This window comes from Primulina huaijiensis, chromosome 17, assembly GCF_012295235.1.
Source record: "Primulina huaijiensis isolate GDHJ02 chromosome 17, ASM1229523v2, whole genome shotgun sequence".
Taxonomy (NCBI): domain Eukaryota; kingdom Viridiplantae; phylum Streptophyta; class Magnoliopsida; order Lamiales; family Gesneriaceae; genus Primulina; species Primulina huaijiensis.
Genome location: NC_133322.1, coordinates 4,279,166 through 4,291,757, shown reverse-complemented (window position 1 = coordinate 4,291,757; position 12,592 = coordinate 4,279,166). Strand labels below are relative to the sequence as shown.

Below are 12,592 nucleotides of genomic sequence, written 5' to 3'. Positions count from 1 at the left end.
ACCAAAAGCTATAGCTGGTGATAATGGTGTAACTCAAATCTTTTAAACCACGCAACAGCTCAAGCACAATGGTTCGATCGCTCTACCAAGCAGTGACAATTAATATTACACCCAAAAATCTCCTTCCCAATAATTGCACTTCATGCAATCAATGGAAATTGTTGGAACATTTCTTGTTCGCAATCTTGATTTTGATGTTAACAAAACTTGTTAATGTATTTCTAACATATTTACTCATGTGTGAAGTTGCAAACACAAGAAACAAATTGAACTGAATTTATCCAAATTGAATTTCTGGCGAGCTTCGGTTTTTTGAGGATATCTCTCAGCTGGATGATCCAAATGACAATCTGTAAACTAGACTGATCAGAAAATTCAATTTGTAAAAAGTCATATTTCACGTCAGTTGGGTAAAATCGGATGTTATCTAGGTCAAACTGATCGTAACTGATCGCACGAAAACAGCAATCAATTGGGTTTGAGCAGTTGCGGTATTTTGGTCATATCTCTCAGCTCGGTATCGAAATAAAGCGATTCTGTATGCGTTGAAAAGATAAGACAATGATCTACAAATCATCTTCAGAATTCAAAGTCTAAATCGAAACTTAAGATGCTGATAAATGGCAATGAAACTACTGGTTTGGTCATATCTCTCGCCTGTCCATATAAAAAATAACCTTGAAAGAGTCATCTTCTTTTTCTTCGAAAATTTTTAGTGAGGAAGAATAAGTTTGAAGTGATTGAATGTGTTTGTGAAGTCATATTTATAGGGTAAAAACTAAACGTTTATGACCGTTACAAAATCTTCAAAAAATAAATGTATGTATATGTAAATTTTATGGTAATAATATGATGTATATAATGTTAATCATGTTTAAATAATTATGTATATCATATCACAATATTATAATGAGGTGTCAGAGTCTCCTTTTATATAATACTGTGACATTATACAAACTAGTATTTAATCTGTGCGATGCACGGGATGATACTATTAAAATTTAGTGAAAAATAAATAGACATTTAAATTGAAAAAATAATATAATTATAAAAAAATAAAAATAAAAACTATTTTTTCGCTAATTTTAAAAAACATTTTTAAATACAACGCATGTCGATTAAATTTTTTGGCTAATAATCACTATCTTATATCAAAATTTTAGATTGTGTTAGCTTAAGTCAATGACATGATACTTATCGTGTTTAGTGTATTGATGTCGACCACCAACCTTAATACATATTTAATTTTTTATTTTCGAGAAGCTATATATTATTATTTTTTAACATGTGATAACAATTTTTAAATCAAATTCAATAAAATTAATGAGAAATACTTTTTTTAAAATTCAGTAATTTCGTCTAAATTCATATTCACAAACAATTTGTGACATGGAACGTGTTTGATACATTTGAATGATAACAATAATTGTTTCATCAATAACTTTATCAAAATGGGTTGTAATTTTATCTACAAAATATCTTCATAATATACACAACAGCCTATTATTCCTAAACAAAATGAAATATGTGATTATAGATAAATTATGTATAAACCAGAAAAGTTATTTTATTAACATTTATTATGTGTATTCCAAAACAATGCCAATAAATTTTATAAGGTGTCTTCTAATAAGATGCGTACTTTCTTTGGAATTGGTTTAATCGTTTCCATTACGGAACATTTTATACTATCATGTATCTGTGAGCTTTGTAATATAGAAGAAAATTATAATATTAGTAAATACGTAATAATTAAAATTTTGTACAAATAGAATAATGATATTTTTTACTTCTCGATCATGAAAGTCAGATTTCAAACTTAATTTCTCGTTGTTTTCATATGTAGGTAGTTCATAACAACGAACAAATCTAAGGTATAAATAGATAGATTACTGTTCGATTTTCATGGATTTAAGACCTTTGTTATTCTTGAACTCCGTAATAGCCTGATCAAAGGTGCTTCTAACATGTCCGCACATTAGCATCAGATCCTGGCAAGAATCTTTGAGTACCTCTCGCGCCGAATCACCTACAACCAGAACACAAAGATCAGCTTTTAAGTAGAAATCAAGTAATATTTAACCTTTGAAGGGACACCAAGTGTGAAACGTTGGGGTGCGCTAAGGCAATTTTCAAAGTTGTTGTATTGATATCGACAGTTTCTTCTTACAAATAAAGTGTTCAGTAACATTACCGGTTGTTTGCACTCTAATGTTTACACGAGCATCAGAAGGGTGTGGAATGCTGTAACCACAAAATGAAACTCTGGGGCTGCAAGATATCATTATACCACTTAACATCTACTTTTACAGATATGATTATAATGAGAAAAATCATGCAAGACGATTGAACCAACAGTTGGAAGAAACACAATCGGAACAAAACAGCTATTAACAACAGGGATTGGGTACTATGATTTTTGCTGGAAAGTATGATATCACCTATGCTCTTGCTAACATCTGATGTTTGGGTAACTATAGTTCGGTGTATAGACCCAATTATATGTACAACTCACTCTTGATTTAGACTAAATCTCAGAGTATTGGCTAGAGTATGATCCTCATCAGTCAACGAAAAAGTCGCTTGTGAATTATCTTGGAATGACCCCAGCTCCATTTAATCTGAAAAAAGGTAAACGATTATTACTAAAAACAACAGTGTAATAGCATAAAACTCAACAAACAAATGCAGCAACCCTAAGATTCCAATCTCATGTATATAATGGAAAATGTTAGATTTGTCGAGTAAATTGGGTTCAAAAGACATGAAATTTTCCAACAAGTTTAAAAGCATCTCTGCAGCATAAAACTAACATACATTTGTAACCCCGAGTCCACTCAGCAGAATTCTTTATACATCCATTAATGAACATTAAGAACCCATTCAAACATCATAAGCCAAAACAAAGGTTTCAAACAAAAGCACAAAACATATATACAGACTACAATTGCATGTCCACACTCCACAAGTATCTGTAAGACACGACATCCAATTTGACATCACCACATCCTTCTGACCCCACAGTATCCATTGCTTCAACCATAGTTATGAACACCATATTTCGAACAAAATCCAAAACCTTTTTTCTTCCAGTAAGAAACTTTATTCATTAACACGTAAGTGTTATCTTGTTATTTTCCTATTATTCAATGGTTAAAATGGGTTGTGATAGACCTCATACGCAAATCAGATCACCAAAGATCGAGAATTCCTAACAATTAGCATATAACTCTAAATAAGTGCCATTTTTTTCCATCAATCCAACAAGCAAATTCTATTTTACTCACAGTTTACATGAATCCCAACAAAAGCTGGACAAAACTCATCGCTCCTCGTCTCTTGAACTGGATGAGGGAATACACAAAACCCTTAAATCCAGATTATGAAATCGTAATCACAACGACAAATGTTTCAGCATCTCTTTTAGAATGTAAATTTTCTATATATCATCATAGCAAGTAGATTTCTTGAACATAACTCAATTTACACAAGGAAATCCAATAAAATACTGCTCTCACCTTATGTAGCCGTAGAATGATCGACCTTGCAGGATTTTTCCCTTGCTTGTCCGCCGTTTTTGGGAGAAAAAGGTATTTCACGCTGAATTGCAAGGGCTACAGCCTACAAAAATGGTCTCTTCCTTTTAATATATTTATTTTTTATTTATAAATATATTTTTAAAATTTATTCGTTGAGGAACTTGAATATTAGAAACTTATACTTCCAATTAGGTGGAAAAAATACACACGATAAAAATAATTTATACACAAAAATTTATGTGAGACGGTCTCACGGATCAATTTCGAGGGACGGATCTCTTATTTGAGTCATCCATGAAAAAGTATTACTTTTTATGCTAAGAGTATTACTTTTTAGTGTGAATATCGATAGAGTTAACCCGTGTCACAGATAAAGATCCGTGAGACCGTCTCACAAGAGACTTACTCTTGGGGCATAAATTATTCTCTTAATTATTCCAATTATTTTTTAGAAAAATCTGTATTAAAATTTTGGGGCCTACACTATTTGGCCAACTTTTAAGGATACTAATTACCTAGTACTATGCGGTATATAATTTAATATTTCACATTTTTTAATATAAAATACAGTTTTTATCTCTAAATGTAAATATTATTAATCACATATCTATTTGGTATTAAACAAAATACGATTTCAGTCGACATATTTTCTTCCTTAATTTCCCTCCGGTGGTAGTTTCGGTTTTATTGTATTTGGAATTTATAATAAATGAGATAAAATAAAATTTAAATATTTGAGAAATTAATGAGCTAGTGAAGTTGGCTTACATATTTATAACAATCAAATAAAAACATAACCGTGTAAGTTTCCATATGATATGACTGACATGCAGTAAAAATGACGTATCGTGATGCTATAATGTATCGAACATAATGCATTGATTATTCAGGATTCTAAAATGAATATCGTGAGCTAAAGAGGTGGTTCTTACCAACATTCAGTATAACACTTTTTTCCACATATCCAAATAAAATTCGTACAATCGATCATTTACAACGGATATATAAACACCGTCGCTTAATAGCTATATGAAGCGACAGTTTTAAAAAAACCGTCGCTATATTAATCGACGGTTTTTTTAAAAAACCGTCGTTTAAAAAGCGACGGTTTGTAACCATAAAATTCATTAAAAAAACTACTACGCAAAAATTAAAATTATGTAGTAAAATTTCGGTACAAAAAAATTTTAAAACCTGATTTGCGCGAAGATATGCAGCTCCATGTAACGCTGGAAGATCGCACCGACGAACAAATCTACGAAATAAATACGAAAAATTGTTAGTACAAAATAAAAAAATCGAAACTTCGAAAAAATTGATAAAGATTAACTACCACTAGAGATAGATGAAAAATCGTTTAAGAAAATGTTCGCGATGGTTATATATATTAGAATCATAGCAATAAAACCGTCGCTATATAGCAACGGTTAAACCAAATCCGTCGCTATAATAGCGACAGTTTAGAAAACACCGTCGCCGATCTAGATTGGGGACGGTTTTTGCCAAACTGTTGCTATTATAGCGACGGGTTGTTTAAACCGTCGCCGATCACTGTCGCTATTATAGCGACGGTTTTGGTTGAATCGTTGCTATATAGCAACGGTTGATAATAAAACCGTCGCTTATCAAATTAAGCGACAGTGTATTTTGAACCGTCGCTATTATATTAGCGACGGTGGAATACAAGACTGTCGCATAATGCGACGGGTAAAAAACCCGTCGCACAAAATAACGACGGGTTTATCAAACAGTCGCAATAGTAGCGACAGTTTATAAGAAACCGTCGCTATGTGTTTCTATATATAGCGACATGTTTATGAGAACCCGTCGCTAATATAATAGCGATGGTTCAAAGTACACTGTCGCTTAATTTGATACTAGTCACCGAGGCACCCGCGTTGCGTGTGTCATTAATATATGAGGCTAATATATTAAACATTCATGACATTTAACCATCATAACACCAAAACATTTTGTACTTGAATCATAGAAGACAGTGGAATATTAATTGTCTTTGTGTTTAATTGACGCCTTTCATTATCATTGCGATTGATATGAGTAGTAGCCCATCTAGGAGGATAAGACATCGAATATAAATATAATTTAAATCTATAACAATATTTACAAGACAATTCTTAAATATTGGTGTCCACATGTTTAAGTATCAATAATTCAAGAAATGAAAAAAAAGATTCACCAAAAACATGTATATACCAGCCTTACATCGATATAGTACTGAGCAAAGAGTAAAAATTAACTCCTTGTATAAACATATTCCAAAATCTAAGTTAGAATTCCTTATAAACGCTAACCAATATGATCAATACATTTCAAAATTCAAACTTGAACTTCTTTCACGACCAACACATCAAGGAGCACAAAAAATAAGACATTTTTTAACAACATTGATATTTTTTTTTTGGTTGGGGGTGCAGAGACGAGGGATGAATACATGAAACGATGCTCTGACCTCTAATGAACTTGACACCATTTTTTATATTACTTGAATCAACATGTGTGCCCAAAACTCAAGAGCCTTAATGATATAGAAGGTATCAAAATGAGAAGTAACACCCACAAAACATTTAATTTATGTAACAATATACAGAGAAACAATCAATGTACATTAAATAACAAAAACAAAAATGACAAAAAAAAATTTATCCTATAGGATACACAACAAAGTTATTACCATTTAGTCAAAATAATATTCAGAATATTTGTGATATTACAACTATAAATGTTTTTGAAATAATTCTTAACTTTACCAGAATGATTTCTAACTATAGTTATTCACATTGTTTCAAATTTATGTACACATTGTTTTTGCTTTGCATCGTTCACAATATTCTAATAATTATAAACTTAGTAATGTATGAGTGAGCATAAAAAAATATTTTTGTGTTTACAATGAAGACGAAAAAACGGTAATTATATCATTGAAACAAACCAAAAACATCAACAGAACACAAACAAAAATAGTTGACTATTTAAGATTATGCGAATACATACTGTGAATCCAGAAACAGGTAACACAACTTATATTAAACCTAGAATTAAACATCAGTGTGCCTAAACAGATTGTAAGCATGATGGTAAAGACGGCTAATAAAGTGTCATGCAACTAAATATGTGCTTCAATGGCACAAATAACAAATGTAATGTATCATCATAAAAATACCACAACTTTAGAGATCTCATTCGTCAGGTATTAAATCAAGTGGTGACGTTATGCATGAGTTGGAAAATGTTGGTTTTCTCTACTCATTTCTATTGAAGTTGTTATATTTATTGTTGTTGGTCTTGTGTCATTCATTGTCTTTGTGCTCGTCGTCGTGTTGTATTTAATTGACGCCTTTCATTGTCATTGTGATTGGTATGAGTAGTAGCCCGTGTAGGAGGAGAAGACATTGAAGTTAAATAGTATTTAAATCTGTGAGAATATTTAGAATACAACTCTTAAATATTGGCTGACAATCGGGTCCTATATTGTGTTTGTCAAGGAATCCTAGAATGAGAGTACGGTTGTTTTATCTACAGATGAGCCTGGGCTTCTTCAAAACTTTATGGAGCAGCTAATGTTAGGTTCGAAGCAAGCTGGGGTTAATGTTTTTCTACTTTGCCATTCCCAACTCAAAGGTATGCACTTAGTGTTGAATTAATTACATTTCACTTTCATCTTTGACATTATTGAGCGTTTTTTCTGCTGTTATTGTTAAATGTATCAAGTTTTACATGAATTAAAGCTGCAAAAGCGTACTTGGAGAAGGAAGGTCTTAACCGTCTTTAGGTAGGAAACTCAAGGTTCTAAGTTAAATGGGACACATGTTACTTCCTGACTATAATTTCCTCAATTCACGCAAATATTAATTTTATCTTCAAGATTGCATTTTGTTTATTGTACCTGACCGTAAACTATAGCTCTTCAATTGTTATTTGTTATTTTATGATAAAATGACACTTGAAACAGGAAATACAGAAGGCATAAACATGGCTTATTTTATTATTGTACAGAAACTCATTGATGAGGAAGAAAAAAACTTCAATATAGAAGGATTTTATTCACGAAAGATGATTTAGATGTATTCCAACCAGAGCCCCAGAAACAGAAAAAGTTCACATGGTGATCATTAAGCATGAGGAAAAAAGTAAACAATCCAAAATCACAATCCTAGCCAAGTATGATGATTTGAAGTCAAACAACAAAATGAGAGTACAACCAGAAAGTTTTCTACCCAATACCTAGTTTCGTCTCTAAAAAAGCGCCAAAAAAAATTATATTAAAATGAAGAAAACCTAAGACTAAATCCCCTGAAGTTGAACTTTAAAAACGTTTCAAATCTCAAAAACTGCTCCGAAGACAACCAAGAAACCACAAATCACGGACAGATAATCCATCACAAACAAAATCAAACATGTATAGCCGATTCTTACCTTGTTTGTTGACCTGCTGGATGATCAATTCGATTGAGGGTGAGTCCGATTGCGCCTTCTGTTCTCTCGCTGAAGGAATTGGGATCGAGATTTTGTAGAGCTGACATGGGCCGGTTATGGGCTGAATGGTTTCGCCTCATATTTCGGATTCTACACGCACAATGTAGGGGTAAAAATGGGTATATACATTTTGGTGTCTTTTTTTTACAGTCTTTATTTATTATGTCCTACCCTTAATAAAATAGATGCGACGGTTTTATTATCGACCGTTGCTATATAGCAACGATTGAACCAAAAGTGTCGCTATAATAGCGACGGTAATAATAAAACCGTCGCCGATGATCGGCGACAGTTTAAACAACCCGTCGCTATAATAGCGACGGTTTTGAGAACACCGTCGCCGATCTAGATCGGAGACGGTGTTTTCCAAACCGTCGCTATTATAGCGACGGATTTGGTTGAACCATTGCTATATAGCGACGGTGTTTTGTCGCTTAAAGCGACAGTTTTAAAAAAACCGTCGCTATATTAATCGGCGGTTTGTAACCATAAAATTCATTAAAAAAACTACTACGCAATAGCGACAGTTTTAAAAAAACCGTCGCTTAATGTAGCGACGGTGTTTATATATCCGTCGTAAATGATCGATTATACGAATTTTATTTGGATATGTGGAGAAAAGTGTTATACTGAATGTTGTTAAGAACCACCTCTTTAGCTCACGATATTCATTTTAGAATCCTGAATAATCAATGCATTATGTTCGATACATTATAGCATCACGATACGTCATTTTACTGCATGTCAGTCATATCATATGGAAACTTAAAGTTTTATTTCTATTTGATTGTTGTAAATATGTACGCCAGCTTCACTAGCTCACTAAGTTCTCAAATATTTAAATTTTATTTTATCTCATTTATTATAAATTCCAAATACAATAAAACCGAAACTACCACCGGAGGGAAATTAAGGAAGAAAATATGTCGACTGAAATCGTATTTTGTTTAATACCAAATAGATATGTGATTAATAATATTTACATTTAGAGATAAAAACTGTATTTTATATTAAAAAATGTGAAATATTAAATTATATACCGCATAGTACTAGGTAATTAGTATCCTTAAAAGTTGGCCAAATAGTGTAGGCCCCAAAATTTTAATTCATATTTTTTTAAAAAATAATTGGAATAATTAAGAGAATAATTTATGTCCTAAGAGTAGGTATCTTGTGAGACGGTCTCAATGATCTTTATCTGTGACACGGGTTAACTCTATCGATATTCACGATAAAAAGTAATACTCTTAGCATAAAAAGTAATACTTTTTCATGGATGACTCAAATAAGAGATCCGTCCCACGAAATTGATCCGTGAGACCGTCACACATAAATTTTTGTGTATAAATTATTTTTATCGTGTGTATTTTTTCCACCTAATTGGAAGTATAAGTTTCTAATATTCAAGTTCCTCAACGAATAAATTTTAAAAATATATTTATAAATAAAAAATAAATATATTAAAAGGAAGAGACCATTTTTGTAGGCTGTAGCCCTTGCAATTCAGCGTGAAATACCTTTTTCTCCCAAAAACGGCGGACAAGCAAGGGAAAAATCCTGCAAGGTCGATCATTCTACGGCTACATAAGGTGAGAGCAGTATTTTATTGGATTTCCTTGTGTAAATTGAGTTATGTTCAAGAAATCTACTTGCTATGATGATATATAGAAAATTTACATTCTAAAAGAGATGCTGAAACATTTGTCGTTGTGATTACGATTTCATAATCTGGATTTAAGGGTTTTGTGTATTCCCTCATCCAGTTCAAGAGACGAGGAGCGATGAGTTTTGTCCAGCTTTTGTTGGGATTCATGTAAACTGTGAGTAAAATAGAATTTGCTTGTTGGATTGATGGAAAAAAATGGCACTTATTTAGAGTTATATGCTAATTGTTAGGAATTCTCGATCTTTGGTGATCTGATTTGCGTATGAGGTCTATCACAACCCATTTTAACCATTGAATAATAGGAAAATAACAAGATAACACTTACGTGTTAATGAATAAAGTTTCTTACTGGAAGAAAAAAGGTTTTGGATTTTGTTCGAAATATGGTGTTCATAACTATGGTTGAAGCAATGGATACTGTGGGGTCAGAAGGATGTGGTGATGTCAAATTGGATGTCGTGTCTTACAGATACTTGTGGAGTGTGGACATGCAATTGTAGTCTGTATATATGTTTTGTGCTTTTGTTTGAAACCTTTGTTTTGGCTTATGATGTTTGAATGGGTTCTTAATGTTCATTAATGGATGTATAAAGAATTCTGCTGAGTGGACTCGGGGTTACAAATGTATGTTAGTTTTATGCTGCAGAGATGCTTTTAAACTTGTTGGAAAATTTCATGTCTTTTGAACCCAATTTACTCGACAAATCTAACATTTTCCATTATATACATGAGATTGGAATCTTAGGGTTGCTGCATTTGTTTGTTGAGTTTTATGCTATTACACTGTTGTTTTTAGTAATAATCGTTTACCTTTTTTCAGATTAAATGGAGCTGGGGTCTTTCCAAGATAATTCACAAGCGACTTTTTCGTTGACTGATGAGGATCATACTCTAGCCAATACTCTGAGATTTAGTCTAAATCAAGAGTGAGTTGTACATATAATTGGGTCTATACACCGAAACTATAGTTACCCAAACATCAGATGTTAGCAAGAGCATAGGTGATATCGTACTTTCCAGCAAAAATCATAGTACCCAATCCCTGTTGTTAATAGCTGTTTTGTTCCGATTGTGTTTCTTCCAACTGTTGGTTCAATCGTCTTGCATGATTTTTCTCATTATAATCATATCTGTAAAAGTAGATGTTAAGTGGTATAATGATATCTTGCAGCCCCAGAGTTTCATTTTGTGGTTACAGCATTCCACACCCTTCTGATGCTCGTGTAAACATTAGAGTGCAAACAACCGGTAATGTTACTGAACACTTTATTTGTAAGAAGAAACTGTGGATATCAATACAACAACTTTGAAAATTGCCTTAGTGCACCCCAACGTTTCACACTTGGTGTCCCTTCAAAGGTTAAATATTACTCGATTTCTACTTAAAAGCTGATCTTTGTGTTCTGGTTGTAGGTGATTCGGCGCGAGAGGTACTCAAAGATTCTTGCCAGGATCTGATGCTAATGTGCGGACATGTTAGAAGCACCTTTGATCAGGCTATTACGGAGTTCAAGAATAACAGAGATCTTAAATCCATGAAAATCGAACAATAATCTATCTATTTATACCTTATTTCTCGTAGATGTAGTATCAATTTATCAACTTTGATTTCCAATATTCTGATTCTATGAATTTGAACTTGAGTGTGAACTCCCTATATTTCGAAAATGAGACTTATGCTATCCTCTTACTCGCTCCAACCATGTCTATACATCGATAATCGATAGCAGCCACCGAAATTTTATAATTGGCCTACAAGAACAGGGATTAAAGGTTTATTAAAGAATCAAGCCACCCAAGATTATCATAAACCTTCTACCACACTTACTAAAGCCCTTATGCTACATGGACTGATATTCACCACATTTTCCGCTCAATTGACTAAAAGTTTGCTGCATATTATATGATATGATAATTGGTGAAACTGTAGCCAATCCGATAAAGAATGCAGCATTGGGTACGACGTTTGAGTAGAACCGTCACAGCTGAAATGAATGATACATATTTCATATTTGTGTTATCGACTTTATATAAATTTCTGGGAAAATGATTTTTTTTCCTTCAAATTTTGGTTTTGATTAATTAAGTTTTCATATATACTAGTGTACATGTCCACGCACACGCGTGCATGTATCATATATTTTTTTAATTAATTTGATTTATATTTAAACAAAAGTAATAACGTAGTTATAAAAATTAATGACGGATTATACTCTCGTTTGAATTGATTATATCTACAAAAAAACGGAAGGCATAACGACGGTTTTATTAAAATCGTCGCTATTATAGCGACGGGTTTTCTTCAACCGTCGCTATATAGCGACGGTTGATAATAAAACCGTCGCTTATCAAATTAAGCGACGATTAAATAAAAACCGTTGCTACAATAGCGACGGTTCAAGAAACACCGTCGCTATATTAGCGACGGTTTCTCATAAACCGTCGCTACTATTGCGACTGTTTGATAAACCCGTCGTTATTTTGTGCGACGGGTTTTTTACCCGTCGCATTATGCGACAGTCTTGTATTCCACCGTCGCTAATATAATAGCGACGGTTCAAAATACACTGTCGCTTAATTTGATAAGCGACGGTTTTATTATCAACCGTTGCTATATAGCAACGATTCAACCAAAATCGTCGCTATAATAGCGACGGTGTTAATAAAACCGTCGTCGATCTAAACCGTCGCCGATCTAGATCGGCGACGGTTTAAACAACCCGTCGCTATAATAGCGACGGTTTGGAGAAAACCGTCGCCGATCTAGATCGGCGACGGTATTTTCGAAAACCGTCGCTATTCTGAGACGTATTTTCGAAAACCGTCGCTATTATAGCGACGGATTTGGTTGAACCGTTGCTATATAGCGACGGTTTTTAATAAAACCGTCGCT

The 12,592-nt window shown here is 33.0% G+C and overlaps 2 protein-coding genes across 7 annotated transcripts; one reads left to right on the top strand and one right to left on the bottom strand.

Moving 5' to 3' along the window:
- Positions 1-1,770: 1,770 nt before the first annotated feature.
- Positions 1,771-8,191, bottom strand: LOC140962990 (uncharacterized). 6 transcript variants are annotated; one of them, XM_073422164.1, is made up of 6 exons: positions 7,974-8,191; positions 4,734-4,794; positions 3,519-3,621; positions 2,516-2,621; positions 2,195-2,271; positions 1,771-2,029 (listed from the first exon to the last, which is right to left on the bottom strand). In XM_073422164.1, exons 4-6 carry the CDS (start codon positions 2,614-2,616, stop codon positions 1,890-1,892), a joined length of 318 nt encoding a protein of 105 aa, XP_073278265.1. In that variant the 5' UTR covers positions 2,617-2,621; positions 3,519-3,621; positions 4,734-4,794; positions 7,974-8,191; the 3' UTR covers positions 1,771-1,889. The 6 variants fall into 6 exon arrangements, with proteins under 6 accessions (XP_073278265.1, XP_073278269.1, XP_073278267.1 ...); XM_073422168.1 differs by lacking the exon at positions 3,519-3,621 and adding an exon at positions 3,288-3,344; XM_073422166.1 differs by lacking the exon at positions 3,519-3,621.
- A 1,136-nt stretch (positions 8,192-9,327) lies between these two features.
- On the top strand, positions 9,328-11,381 carry LOC140962482 (uncharacterized). Its single transcript, XM_073421415.1, has 4 exons — positions 9,328-9,622; positions 10,520-10,625; positions 10,871-10,947; positions 11,113-11,381. Exons 2-4 carry the CDS (start codon positions 10,525-10,527, stop codon positions 11,250-11,252), a joined length of 318 nt encoding a protein of 105 aa, XP_073277516.1. The 5' UTR covers positions 9,328-9,622; positions 10,520-10,524; the 3' UTR covers positions 11,253-11,381.
- The last annotated feature ends 1,211 nt before the right edge of the window (positions 11,382-12,592 follow it).

Excerpts from the sequence above, each read along its gene's own strand:
- LOC140962990 (XM_073422164.1), bottom strand. The coding sequence starts at position 2,616 with ATGGAGCTGGGGTCATTCCAAGATAATTCACAAGCGACTTTTTCGTTG. Across the intron at positions 2,272-2,515 it reads AGATTTAGTCTAAATCAAGA|CCCCAGAGTTTCATTTTGTG; the intron begins GTGAGTTGTACA and ends GATATCTTGCAG. Across the intron at positions 2,030-2,194 it reads CATTAGAGTGCAAACAACCG|GTGATTCGGCGCGAGAGGTA; the intron begins GTAATGTTACTG and ends TTCTGGTTGTAG.
- LOC140962482 (XM_073421415.1), top strand. The coding sequence starts at position 10,525 with ATGGAGCTGGGGTCTTTCCAAGATAATTCACAAGCGACTTTTTCGTTG. Across the intron at positions 10,626-10,870 it reads AGATTTAGTCTAAATCAAGA|CCCCAGAGTTTCATTTTGTG; the intron begins GTGAGTTGTACA and ends GATATCTTGCAG. Across the intron at positions 10,948-11,112 it reads CATTAGAGTGCAAACAACCG|GTGATTCGGCGCGAGAGGTA; the intron begins GTAATGTTACTG and ends TTCTGGTTGTAG.